Genomic DNA, 14059 nt, shown 5'->3' with positions numbered 1-14059 from the left:
GCTGTTATTGATATAAAAGATTGTTTTTTCCAAATTCCCCTGCACCCTGACGATGCACCGCATTTTGCATTCTCGTTCCCCACCATCAACATGGAAGCCCCTATGAAAAGGTACCATTGGAAAGTTCTTCCTCAGGACCTGAAGGTCTCGCCAGCAATCTGCCAGTGGTATGTCTCTTCCCTGCTTTCCCCAGCGCGTGCAGCCGCAGAAAAGGCCATCATCTATCATTATATGGATGACATTCTTGTGTGTGCCCCCAATGATGATTTACTCACCCATGCGCTTGACCTAACGATCGATGCATTGATTGTTGCAGGGTTCGAGCTCCAGGAAAAGAAAATTCAAAAGATGCCACCTTGGAAATATTTGGGCTTAGAAATTGGAAATAGGACCATTGTTCCTCAAAAACTAGAAATCAACCCAAAGATCAAGACCCTTGTAGATGTCCACAAGTTGTGTGGGTCTTTAAATTGGGTAAGGCCATGGCTTGGTCTGACTAACGAAGACCTTGCCCCTCTTTTCAATTTATTGAAAGGGGGAGAGGACCCGGGTGCTCCTAGGTCTATTACCCCAGAGGCACGGAAAGCTCTAGAAAAGGTGCAGATGGCAATGTCCACAAGACAGGCCAACCGATGTCGGCCTGACCTGCCATTCAAATTTATCACAAAAAGTAGCAAGAAGCCTTTTCCTTTTCTGACTTAATTAAAAACAGAATACTGCAGCAGGCTTAGGTGAGGATACACAGATACAACTCACCCGTCTCAACTAGCTGCTCAAAAAGGTTAGGGCACAGAGCAGGAGGAGGCAGTGCTTCCCCCAGCTCCTCACCAGACTCACTGTCAAGACACAGCATGCTGTGAGGCTGAGGCATCTTTGCTGAACTGTACAGTACAAATCCTCTGCCACTCTTAAAGCATGACAAAGGTGAAACATCATGAAAAAAATTAACCCAGGCCTTAAATATTTAGAAATGCTGTATCTGTCCAATACCACTCCATAAATCAACTAAGATTTGTAAGCACTGAGATGTAAAAGACATAAGTAGTATTTCAATAGAGCCAAGATGTAAAGGCTAGGGCAATTACACGTTACACAATTCCATTCACCTGAGAAAATCTAAGTGTTTCGCTTAATCTGGAAGATATTCTTGCAATTAGTAAAATACTAGGCTATTTATAATCAATTTACAAACAGGTAAACTGAGGCACAGAAAAGAATTTTCTCATGTCAGTTTCAACAGCTCCTTGCAGACTTTCAACACTATTAATCCAGAGCAAATCATACCTGTCTTCTAATAACACTGATAGAGGATATGGATACAGGTATGTATCATCAAGAGGTAGACAGGAATATGAACTCAGAAGGCTGCATTCTCTATCCTTGCAGTAAGCCCAAGCAGACATTTTCCTCATTTCACACAGGAAGAATCTGCCTCATTATTATGTCAGTCTCATCAGAAGGTGAAAACACATCCAATAAAGTCCTCAAGCATCCAGCTTTCTGGGATTGTATGGCCCATGTTAATCTTGAAACTAATTTCACACAAAAGCTCTGTTACTAAGTACAAAGAGGGACCTTGACTCTGGGTCAACCTGTTACTGTGCTCCTGTCTAGGGCTGGCACAGGTACCTTACCTATTTCTCCAGGAACATGCTTGCCACTGAAACGAAAGCACGCTGTGATATTGAGGCAGTTCACCGGCTGCAAACCATCATGGCACTGAGGAGCTGTGATATTGATAGATATGGGCAGGAAAATGGCGACATCCATGGTAATGACAGGCCTGGATCTGGAGATCAACAGAGAAGTAGAACTGAGTGACCATTCAGAGGGAAATTCTCCACAAAAGGAAAAAACAGCCAATTTGGTAAACTGCCCAATTTCAAGCAGACAGGAAAAATAAGAGAGTACATTTTAATTGTAAGATAAACTAGCATTTTATCTAGCTGGCAAGGGCTACTAGCATTTAAACGAAAGTGGTAATGTCAGCTTGAAGTTTAGTGCTCAGATACAGACTGCAGGCAGGCAGCTGAGGAAACTAATAACATGTAGTAACAATAATCATCTCCAGCAAACATTGCATAACCTTTCCTGATGACTGAAGAGGATAACAAAATTACCAGAAGAGCAAACAAGAACAAGTTCATGCAAATGAGACTGGTTGCTAACCATCTTGGATGAACAGGGACAGGTAGGGAGAGACTTGGGTTTCCACAGAATGGTCTATAGGGAAATTTGTGATCTCAAAGTCAAGGAAAGAACACAGAGGTCCTCCACAGGAGATGGATTCATACATAATTTTTCTGACAGCATAAGAGGGACAACAAACACCACATCCATGTTTTCTGGAGGAAAGGTTTGGCTAATTCCCTCCTGGCAAGTGATAAGGATTGAATACTCTTACCACACTGCTGAACTGTGTTTCAGGAATTATCCAGTGCACTGTGAACAAAAGCTTTCTACTCTTGCAACTCCAGCACCAGGTTATTGCTACCAGTACTCCTGGCTGAGGGAGACCTCAGCCAGAATCACAGAGCAAGCTGACTGCCTTAAGGCACAGGTGTCTTGCTAAGGAAATTCTCTGTCTGACCATCCAGGAGGTACTCAGGCAGTCACACTCCCACCACCAGAGACTTTTAACTGCTGGGACCAAAGCTCATTACAGTGTGTGGCTCCAGTGAGCTGACAGGCGCCCGCTTTGACTCCCTACACACACCACACCCACACAGTCAGACCAGGTTTCCCATAGTTTCATAAAGCCTTTTATTTGCAGTGCAGTAACATGGAAACAGCTGGAGGTGGTGCCTCCAAGGAGGAACCCCAAATAAAGGACCCCGTGGGCTTTTATAGCCTCACAGTCCAAGCACATTAAAGCCTCTGCTCTGCTTCCTGAGTCCTCAGCTCCTGCTATGTCTCAGTGTCCCCAAGTGTCCCCTTGCTTTGGGCTCCCACCACCCAGAGCTCAATCTGCAGTTCACACACCAAGCCACCTGCACTGAATGTATTCCTCAACAGCTTCCTTCTTCACACAACATAGAAGTCCCAGCAGCTTGACTGGGAAAAGCAACCCAGAAACTCAGGCCCTCCTGAGCCACCTCCAGGGCAGGACTTCAGCCCAAAAATTATGGGTGTTATTCTTCCTGTTTTCAATTCTGTATGCATTCAAGATGAACATGTTCTTCCAAAATCAACTACAGTAATAAAAAAAAATGTGCAGCAACCAGTAGATTCAGTTCTAAGGTAGTTCCAGCAGCCATGCAAGGTCAGATCTTGTAAACCACTTCAGGACTCTCACTCCACAAGACACTTAAATTTAGAGGTAGGGGAGAGGGAGAAGAGAGCAGAGGAACTGGAACAAGATTCACATCAATCTGCAATACAGCTGCTCAGACTGTTTTACCACAGCCTGAAGTAACAGTGCAAGTTCACATTTTGAGATGGAGGATAAAAAGAAATTCTAGCCTTAGAAATACATATGGCAGGGGGAAGGGAGGAAAAAAAGTCATCATCCTATGATCATTTCACACCTTCAAAAAAACCTGCTCTTTCTGAATGCTTAGAGAGACATAAAAGAGTAAATGCTATAACTCATCTAGAAAAATATTTCTCCTTCAAAAAAATATTTCTCTGTGATTTTTCCTTAATGCTATGTCACTTGGTTATTCACTGGGGAAAAACAACCCAATGCATCTGTCAAAGAGCCATACACACACATGATCAACAGAATGCGTCTGCCCCAAGTCAAGAAAGGCTTCAAACAAAGGCATTAAATATCACTTGGCAAAACATTAGTTGGTTTTGGTTAAAGAACTTCACAAAAGCAGGAAGGGTGAGGGGATGCACAGGAGAGAAAAAGTTTATCTCTTTATCCTAACTGCAAGAGGGACACACTGTAAATTGGGAGTAACAGCAATTAATCAAGCTGTTCACAAAGTTAGTCAGTAATGCACTAATCTCCCCTGAAATGCACAAGCATAACTGAATGCATGAACAGAGGTCATCATGCTGTTGTGATGTATGTGGTTTTAATCACAATAAGCCTTTCAGTTCGTCTTCCCCTCTCTGCAAGTAACATCAATGTAGGTGAAAAATGCTGTTTTCTTTCTAGCAGCTTCAGAGATGTGAAACTGTGAATTCCCATCTGGGGCATGGCACACCTTTTTACAGAAGCAGTTTATTTGCGTTCTCTGTATATATGATGAAGAAACAGAAAACTCTTCAAAAGCCTTGACCATTTGCCATGCTGATCATCAAGAGTATTTCTTCCCTCCCTCTCCTTTTTCTTTTTCTTCACTGTAACTGATTCAAATGGAAACAGAGCCAAGTTTCTCCTGACTTGAACAGGAAGAAGGTTGGGACATCTGTTCTGCAGCTCCAGCATTTGTTTACCTGGGTCACAACATCCCTATATCTTCCATTAAGATGCAGGTGTTCCTAAAGATATCTAAGTATTGAACGGATTTTTTAATTTAATATTAACAAGTTTAACAAAGGAGCTACTGACAAAAATCCAGTTTTCCATTCTGTTACCCAGGTCACTTGCACTCTAACTCTCCACCTGCATAATTTGGTGAACCAAGCTGTCCCACTTCTATAAGATGGAACAAGCAATTACACTTAACTCACAAACTCGAAACAGCAGCCCAGCTCCTGTGTGCACTGAAAACGTATTCATATTTCATTTCCCTAAACACTTTTATTTCACTCTGCATCCCATTATAAAATTATATATATGCAAAAGTGTGTATCTATCTATCTGTCTGTCTGTCTGTCTATCTATCTATCTATCTATTTATCTGTATCTGCAAAACTACATCCTGGCATCCTACACAGCTCATTTTTTTGCTCAACTGCATTCCCTTTAATCACCATTGATTTACTTTCAGTAAATATCAGAATAATAAAAAAGCCTTGCCACAAGTCAGGAACAACCTTTCTAAAGAGGCACTGAGATGCAATACATCTCCTTTCAGATCTAACCCTTTTTCTTCATAGACTAGGTATTATCCTGGTATTATCACCCCCCACTGTTCTATTTTGTTTAGACTGCATTCTTTGACACCATCCACGTCTAAGGTTTTGCTTAAAAAGTAATCCAGCTAGCTTCCTCTGGCCACAATAAACTAGGGAGTAAACTGGACTGAGACCACATAAGATATAAAGAGAAAACAGAAGAAGACAACAGTGAATGAAAAAGATATCTCACCTCAGAAGTACCACATTGTCGGACAGGAAGGCTCCAACAGTCATATCTGAAAAGTTTGTAACATTGAGCAGTTACAAAGGAGGCATAAAATTCAGTTCTCTCAAATCTGTTGCTAAATCACAGAGCATGAATCTAAAAAAAGCATTTTCTGACTTAGCCAGTTTGTCCCATTAAATATCATTATGTCATAGGTCTTGTAACTAAAGGATTAGTTCTGTGATGTTCACTTCTGCTTCATTGTTTGATTTTTATTACTACAGTTATATTATTCTCTACTTTTTCAGTTATTTTAAGATTGCCGTCCTGACAGAGCAGCTTCCCAGTAACTTAAAACCTTGGCCAGATACTGAATCATTGTAACTGTCCAAATACTTTAATTAGGCAATTACTGAAAATTTTTATCAGGAGTTTTGAGTGGCGGAAGGGAAATGGAAAAAGCAGCTCAGTTTCACTGACCACCTGCAATGGCAGGAACTAGGAGCCTGAAAACAACCAGCTCTGCTGTTTTCTCAGCCTGCTGATATATTTTCCTGATGCTTTCACTGCCAGAGTAATTGACACACCTGGGTAACCATTGCTATCCATATCAACTCCCCCTGATATGGACTGGCCAAACATACGCAGCTTTGGGTTTATTGTTTGTCCAGACAGCTTCTGCATAGAAAACATACAAGTAAAATTAGTAATTAACACAAAAAATCCTCCAAAAAAAACCCATTACCAAAACAAAAAATTCCAAAACATTTAAGCATGATTTCCATGGCCACTGGGTCTCTCTTCTGTGGACTGGAAGTGCTACGCATCGGCTGTCTTGCACTGCACCCCCACAGCCCTAACAGGAAGGCTGTCAACTGCCCTTCTGCCCCCGGCTAGTAGGAGACCAGTGTTGACTTGAACTAAAAACCCACACCTGCATTACAATACTCATGTAGACCTAAGCAAAATAAGGAAGACATCAAACAGATTTCTGCATGAGGAAAAAATATAACTGCACCTAAGAGATTTTTTCTTTTATTACCTAATTTCTGTAAATAAAAGTTTTAAGAAGCATCTTAACAATATTAATGATTAGTTAAAACAGAAAATCATGCATTACCATTTCTTTTCACCAAGTCTGCCAGCATACTCAAAGTCAAAGTGATTAATTCTCATCCCACTTGGAAATTTTGGTTTCCATCATCTATTACAGAGTATTTTCTGCCAGTCTGGATGTTGTATTTCATTTTTGCCTCCCCCACATAAAGATTAATTGACTTCTAACATAGTTTCTTTCTTCTTTTAATTACTAACACAAAACTTTCTCTAAATGATTTACATTGTAAAAGCAAATGTCTGAAGCAAATTGACATATCAAAAGCTCTTTTTCTAAGAAGGCAATCAGCCAGCTTTCAATCATCCTGCTGGGCCACCAATGCAAGACCTGAACTCAAATCAACTTCTGACTGCAGAAGTTACAGACTGAGGAAACCATGAAGTAATTTTAAGTCTGTTGGAGGTGCTTCACTGTTTGTGACACGTGACCAACTTTTCCTGGCCCTCCCATAAAAGAATGCAATATTGGACAAAAGATCAGGCAGGAAATTAATGGGAAAAAAGACTAGTTGAAGCTAAAAAAGATATCCCGACAGTTAGTTTACAGGAAAACAGTGCTCCTCCAAGTACAGATCACTTCTTCTACTTGTGGGCAGGTAAGTTTAAGACAACTGGAAGTAATTTCATCCCCACATTACATTCACATTCCATTTTTGGGGATCCCAGTTAGGGTGGTAAATCCCACCTGCAAACACCTAAAAGACATCTGTGGGCTCTTTCAGCCTACAAGACAGAAGAATAACGCTGCTTTTAAGTACCATAAATGAAAATAGCAGGACACAAAGCCAAGTCAGCTGCCTCTGCTAATAGCTGCCACTGAAGCTGCTGAAGAGACATCAAAAGATGACACTTAGCAGCACTTTAAATGATGAAAACAGGAGGATGGAGGAGGAGGAACTAACAAATTAAAAAGGGTGAAAATATATACCCTGCTGGACAACAAGAGGAACTCCACAGCAGTAAAATGGATCAGGAATATAGTAATAAGATACAAAATGTCTTCCACCTCCAGGTTAAAATCCAGGGGCAGATAGGTAAAAAGATGAAATTGTTACACAGTTTTGGTTGCACACAGGACTTGAACCAGCAACGTGTCTAGTGCCCTGCACCAGACACAGGGAAATGGCAGAGAGACAATGCCTGTAAGTGATGCCTTCTTGGCTGCTCAGGACATGGGACAATGATAGGAACATTTTATCAAGAGTCAATGACCACATACCCTGCCACACTCTTGAGCTGGGTGTTTTCCCACTGACCAAACAGAGAGACGTGCTGTATCTGCTGGCCTTGCTCCAATAGGGAGGGAGAGATCTAAAACAGGATGCCTTCCTTCCCACCCTGCTGATCTGTCCCTAAAAAATGTGAAATTTTCCCAAGAATGACCAAAAAAAAAGTGCAACTAAAAATCAAACCAAACCAAAAAATTAAACTATACTAAATTATACAAAAAAAAAAAAAAAACCAAACAAAAAAAAACCAAAAAAGTCTGATCCTTTTCAGCAAGAACTGGAAAGCTCTGGGGTTTTCAGAGAAGAACCTCCCAACCAGTGGCTCTTGGCAAAAAGCAGGCAGAATCCTCCACATGCCATACATTATGAATACTTCTAAAATGCACTGAAGAGTCACTTAACTTCCTTTTCTCTCAAAAGCAGTGCATGCCATATACATGGTAAAGGAAGGACTAAACTTTTATAGCCTGTTGAAAGAGTTGCCAATACAACCACTGAACTCTTTAATTCTGTGAAAACTGATTTACTATGAAGGATCCCACCCAGCAACAAAACAAAACAACCAGAACATCAAACACAGAGAGAGAGGGAAGAGTCAGGCTTTCAGAACAATGAAATGTGCTAGACAGAGACTAGCTAGACAGAGACACATTGGGCAGCATGAGCATAAAATTATCTTCTCTACTGCCTGACTACAGCATCTAAATTGCACTCTGTTGTCTCTGCACAAGACACCATAGCATATCCCTAACAAGGTTTTACTTCATCATAAGTGGGTAAGGGGGATGGCACCTAAGAATGGCCTTCTGACATATTGTCAGAATGCAAGAAGGCCAATAAAGTGGATAAAGAGACACAAAAGAACAGTTAGTAACTCTTCATTCTCACAAAGTCTGTTTCTACAGGAAGAAAGTGTAACCTCCCAGTTTCCCACAGGCCTCTCCATAATTTGCATGCTTAAACCCTTTCCAGGGTTTTCATTTTTCCTCTGCATTAGTATTATCCCTATAAACTAACACTCAACTTTTGAGACTCTGCTTGCTTCAAGAAGATATAATTTTACCTTTCAGCATAGATACAGACAAATTTTGGGAGAAGCTATCTTCAAACCATGACTGAGAAAAGGATATAGAGCTATGACAAGGTTACCTATTAAGGGACCCTTAAGTATTGTTTATTTCTGCAGGTCCTGGGAAAGTGACTTTCAGATTGGGATCATAAACAATAGCGTCACATACCATAGAGTACTGAGGTATAATACCATTGGCATCCCCGTGGTAAATGTATACTGCTCCTATGTAGTTATCCTCCTTAGGCGCTCCAATGGCAACATCTGTAAAACAGTGCAGATTTCACAATCCATTCCATTAATCCAACTTTTCCCTAACTTTAGGATACAGCTATCCATAGGAAAACAACTCCCCATGTAAAGGTGATCATCAGTTCATATGAACCACTGTAGAAGAACTTATTTGATTTAATTAAGATCTCCTGTTAAGATAAACTTTAAAAATACACAAATGCATATGAATTTGTACACATATGTATGTTTCACATAATCAGATGTTGTGCCTAATTAGACACATGTTCTTTTACAAAAATGTATTTATCAACCAGCAACCATACTCAAAAAAATGAATTTAGAATCCTTTCATAACCAAATCTTCAACCCATGAGAAAATCAGCTTTGTGAACCAAGACTAGCAAAATATTTACTGTAGCAGTACTTTAAGGTTGGTTGAAAATCCAAGGGTACACAAAGAGGCTGGGGATATTAAATGGATAGGCAAGAATCAAAAACAACTGCTGAGAGTAACTTTTCAAATTACAATTGATCCAACTTAACTGCAAACTCCTACAGAGAGCATGATCCTACCTCCCGTTCTCCTCTCCTACGTGGATCTAGTGACTATGCTATCTGCTAAAATTAAGCTTTTCACAATTGCTTTATACCCATGGACTGATCCAACTCCCTCTCCAGTCTCAACATCACCATGACTGACTATAAATATTAGCAAGTACACACAAGCACATGTCCAGATGCAGAGGAAAAGCATGTTCATGATTTGTGAGGGCAACCTGCAACGAGGTTGGGTTAGGCTTAATGGGATACTGTGTCCTGAGTGGCCTGGAAGAAATAAATCCAAGCACACACTAAATTGGCCTTTGTTTAGAAGTCTTTAATCTGCACTTCCAGAAACTAGGGCAGAAAAGGAACATCGACGTTTTGTTCTCACCTACTGCTCTCACTGCATGGGGTCTCACACTGAGCAGGGGGAGAACAAAGCAAAAGAGAGAAATTAATGGACTAGGTGTTATCAGGAGTGAGAAGTTATGTCTGAATTATACTTCCTGATAAGAAATGAGATTATGTCAACAAAACCAGAAAGACTTGGAAACATTGGGAAATGGACAAGAAGAAAGAAGTCAGACATAGGTTTCTGTTTTGTTCAGGATGAGGGTATCTACAGCTTTTATAAGCCATATGGGAAATAAGAAAATACAACAGCAAGGAAAGCAAAGCAATGTTAATGCGACCTGCACAGAGACAAACTAAACCAACAGCAAGGACAGTCAGCTACAAAACACTTTAGCACACAAATCCTACACAAGCAGATTTATCTTTGGGTTGAACCCAGGTGCTAGTCAGGTCTGGATAAGCAATTCATGCCATGCAAGACAGACAGTGTCACCAGTGTTGCTCACACTTATGGAGAAATGGCCATGGAGGAAATTGCACTGACCTGGGAAGCCATCGTCATCAATATCGCCAAGGGCAGCCATGCTCTCCCCAAAGTGTGCATTATAGGCGCTGTCACCATCCAGGGTGAGCTGCTCTTCCAGCACTCCCTAGCAAGCAAGAAATAAAAAAAAGTCAGGGAAATGGTGAAAGCCCTGGATGAGGCAAGCCTTCCCCATGGAAGCTGCCCATGTGATGTGGGAATGACCTGGGGCAAAGATGCAGCCTGTCTCTTGCTCTCTTTGCAGTGAGATTACCTGGGCTCTAGAAATCAATTTTACTTGTGTTTTAAACCTTCTGAATTTTAGTTTTAAAGGGGAAAGAGAAGACAAAGGAGTGCATGACTTAACCAAAATACTAAATTAACTAAACAGTAACCCAGAGGTGTAACTAAATGCAGTCACAGGGACTGGTGAATCATGAAAGTTTACAGATGCCTAAAACATAACAGCCCAGAGTTTGCTCTTCTTACATCCAATGACCAAAATCCCCAGTCTGAGTTTATTCAGCTAAACTCTAGCAAGCTAAGGAGTATTTTTTCCTAAGCAAAGAACATTTAATAATTGGATTTGAAAACATTTTAAGTACAGGACAGAAGGATTAAAGCAAAGTCCTCCAAAAGCCTTCTTAAATTAAGAATAAGGAAATATATTTAATGAAAAAAAGAGATTGAGAAAAGTTGAAAATTAGGTAGCTTTGTACTGCTATGCCGTGAAAAGCCTTATATGGCGCTGGTATTTCTTGTCCACCCACCTTCTGGTCAGATACGTAAGATTTATTTTCTTACTGTCTTCTCTTCAGGGGAAATGAACATTTCCACAAGAAAAAAAATTTAGTTACACAGTCTAAGTCTGTACCCACCTCAGGGTTGTTTTGGTTTTGCTTCCTTTGTGAATGAGAATAAGCTACTCTCTGGAACATGTACTAAAATCTTTTACTCAGCTATAAGGAGTTGCTGACTTTGAGAAAATCCCCAATAATGAAATTGAAACACAACAGATAGAAGATAGGTAGGCCTGTATGTGTGACTCAATTATTTGCAGTTGTCACAGAAAAGGGCAAAATATAAGTGTTTTAAATGTAGCATCATTATGCGTGCTTGTTTTATAATACAGTTTTCTCTGATCCTCTGCAACAACTTTTTAAGCAATGGTGCTAGCAGAATGAAACTGATGCCATTATGATTTTTGCCTTTTTTTTTCTATACCTTTTATGTATTCTCAGTGCTCTTAGCATGCACTATTGTAATTCCTTACATCTGATAACTCAGCATAGTCCTGGTATTCTGTTAGGGCAGAAGACCAAACATCCTAGAGACCTCACAGCTGGAGGCCAGAAAACACTATGCTATGTTGAGAAACCAAGGTCCTCTTTAAAATACATTCTGTAAATTAAGATTAGGTCCATCCAGGGGGGAATTCTTCAAGATGGGGAGATATCATGCTATTCATTCAAGCCTCTCATTGGGGCATCTTTGTTAGATATGGTAGATATGGTCATTTGTAAAGTCTATAAAATTGTACATGATCTATCAGGTGTGTGCATTTTGGCACATTCCACCCTGGCAAAGTGGGGCACCATAAGGATCCTTATTAAATTCGAAGGTAAAAACCCTTTATCCCTTAACTGTGTCTGGCTCTTAATTTTTGGGACCAAGGAAAAGGCATCAAAACAAAGTTTAAAATGTCCACTGCTAAAATAAAGCCCACAATCCTGCAAGCCATTGCTTGTGCAAGTAATTCTAACACTCCTGGTGCAGGAGTATAAGAAACTCATACTAGCTTCTTGACTATTTTATAGAAGATAAACATTAACTTATGTGTACTCTCACTGTGAGCAGGAAATGCTGACTATCTGTTTGGCATTCTGGACCCTATCACTAGAACCCAACAGCAACACTGCAACATAAAAGGTGGAACCTCCTGTGGATAAAGCTGAAAAAGTAGAACTCAATTAAAGAAGCAGTAATAAAAAAAATTGTGGTAAAAACACTTCTCAGGTCTCCTAAATGCTAGGACTTCTGGTAAATTTGAAGTCTAGCATAAATAAACTCAAAGTTCACTAAATATAAACCTATTTAATTTTAGTCCATAACAACTCTTCCTTTAAGACAGCAGCTTTAGGACCTGAATATTAAATATTTCATAGTATGTAAACAACCACTGTTTTCCTATAAATAAAACTTAAGAATGGCCTTGGTTAGCCAATGCAACGAAGTTCAGACTTTTCCAAGACTGTTGTTACGTCATGTGAAATCCAACAATAACAGCTGATAAGAACCTCCCCTAAAACCTTTATATGGGGCATAATGTGAAAGTAACATTCATTCAACCTCTCCTTTCTTTCCTCTTCCTCAATCCTCAGATATTTGTGTTCCAATTTGTGTTTCAGGTTTAGTGACCACTCAAAACACAAAGGAAACTCAGTCAAGGCTGCTGACTCTTACTTGGTTTTGGCATCAAATCCACATAAAGCCACAAATGCCACCAAGTTTCAACATACAATCAGAGACTTTCTCAGATCTCCTTGAAAGATTTACAGGTCTGTGATGAATTTGGGCTGGCATCTGGCAAACTACGATACCAGATGAGTCTTCCTGTGACTTCATGGTTTGCTAGAGACATCCAGAGCCCCATCTATTTCAAACATCAAGTTTCACCATGCAGTGCTGGAAGGACATAAGCATTACCTTGCCAGGGACCCACACCCTCATCCCTTACCAAATCACCTCCTGTACATACTCACATTTCCTCTGTTGATATAGACTGTGACTTGACCCTCATCTCTGATCTCAGAAAACAAAGGTGCTCCAACCAGCAAGTCTGACAAACCATCAGAATTCAGGTCAACTGCACATAAGGAGGAGCCAAAGTAAGAGCCCATCTGTAACCAAGTTGAGTCACAACAAAGCATTCAGTATCTGCCCACACACAGCAGGAAATCATATAGGCGTGGTTTTTGTTTGACTTGGTTATTCTTTTAATTTCACATGATGACTTGCTGCTTTATCCCCAAGAGAAAGGTTTAGGAATAATTCTGGCAGAAATGAAAACACTTTCCTATAATAGTGCATCAAGCCTGGATGTTTTACCAACAGAACAGAAGTTATACATTGGGACATACTTAAGTGAGATAATTAAAGAGCTTTCTTAGACTAGCTTTTGCTTGTCAAATGCTTAAAACTAGGAAGGGGTAAAATGAGTTTCCCAGACCAGACCTGGACAGTGATTATTCATGCCCAGTGACAAAGTTCCTTGAAGTTGGGCACCACAGATGATCTGGGGATACCTTAAAGAAATAATGAAAGAAAAAAAGAAGAACAGGCAAGAGGTCATGAAAACAGGTATCTAAGATTACCTCTTGATTACAGACTATCCTTCCCTATTCTACTTGGGTTTTTTTGTATAAATCACTGTCAAAAAGCATACTGGTTGTGGGTCACAATCATTGCCTTTCCTCTCATGTACAGGCAGGTAAGTTGAAACAGAAACAAAGACTTTCAATAAAAGCTTTTCAGTTGATACAGAACAAATGTAAACCACTTTCAATTTCCACTTATTGTTTGATAAACTTAATTGCTTAAAATAAAGAAATACATTAATTTCACTTCATGATTTTTTAATATGGGTGAACATTGATGACTATCTCCCAGTCAGAACCCACATTACAAATTTCAAAACACATTTAAACACAAGAAGGAAACCAAAAGCAAGAATGATGTTTCACCCTTATTTCATTCACTTCTGCTAAGGTAACATAAGGCATACTCTTTGAAACCAACTACAAACTATA

The 14059-nt window shown here is 40.0% G+C and overlaps 1 protein-coding gene across 1 annotated transcript in view; it reads right to left on the bottom strand.

The window, feature by feature from the left end:
• The window catches only part of ITGA9 (integrin subunit alpha 9), a 232764-nt gene that overhangs the window by 193433 nt on the left and 25272 nt on the right, over positions 1-14059 (bottom strand). Inside the window, exons 9-14 of the mRNA XM_005429306.2 lie at positions 13013-13150; positions 10272-10377; positions 8766-8860; positions 5770-5860; positions 5207-5252; positions 1635-1789 (exon numbers count right to left, since the gene is read on the bottom strand). Of these exons, the coding sequence (XP_005429363.1) occupies positions 1635-1789; positions 5207-5252; positions 5770-5860; positions 8766-8860; positions 10272-10377; positions 13013-13150 (631 nt within the window). The remainder of the gene's footprint in view (positions 1-1634; positions 1790-5206; positions 5253-5769; positions 5861-8765; positions 8861-10271; positions 10378-13012; positions 13151-14059) is intronic.

This window comes from Geospiza fortis, unplaced genomic scaffold (assembly GCF_000277835.1).
Source record: "Geospiza fortis unplaced genomic scaffold, GeoFor_1.0 scaffold197, whole genome shotgun sequence".
NCBI lineage: Eukaryota > Metazoa > Chordata > Aves > Passeriformes > Thraupidae > Geospiza > Geospiza fortis.
This window is presented reverse-complemented; position numbering and strand designations above follow the sequence as displayed.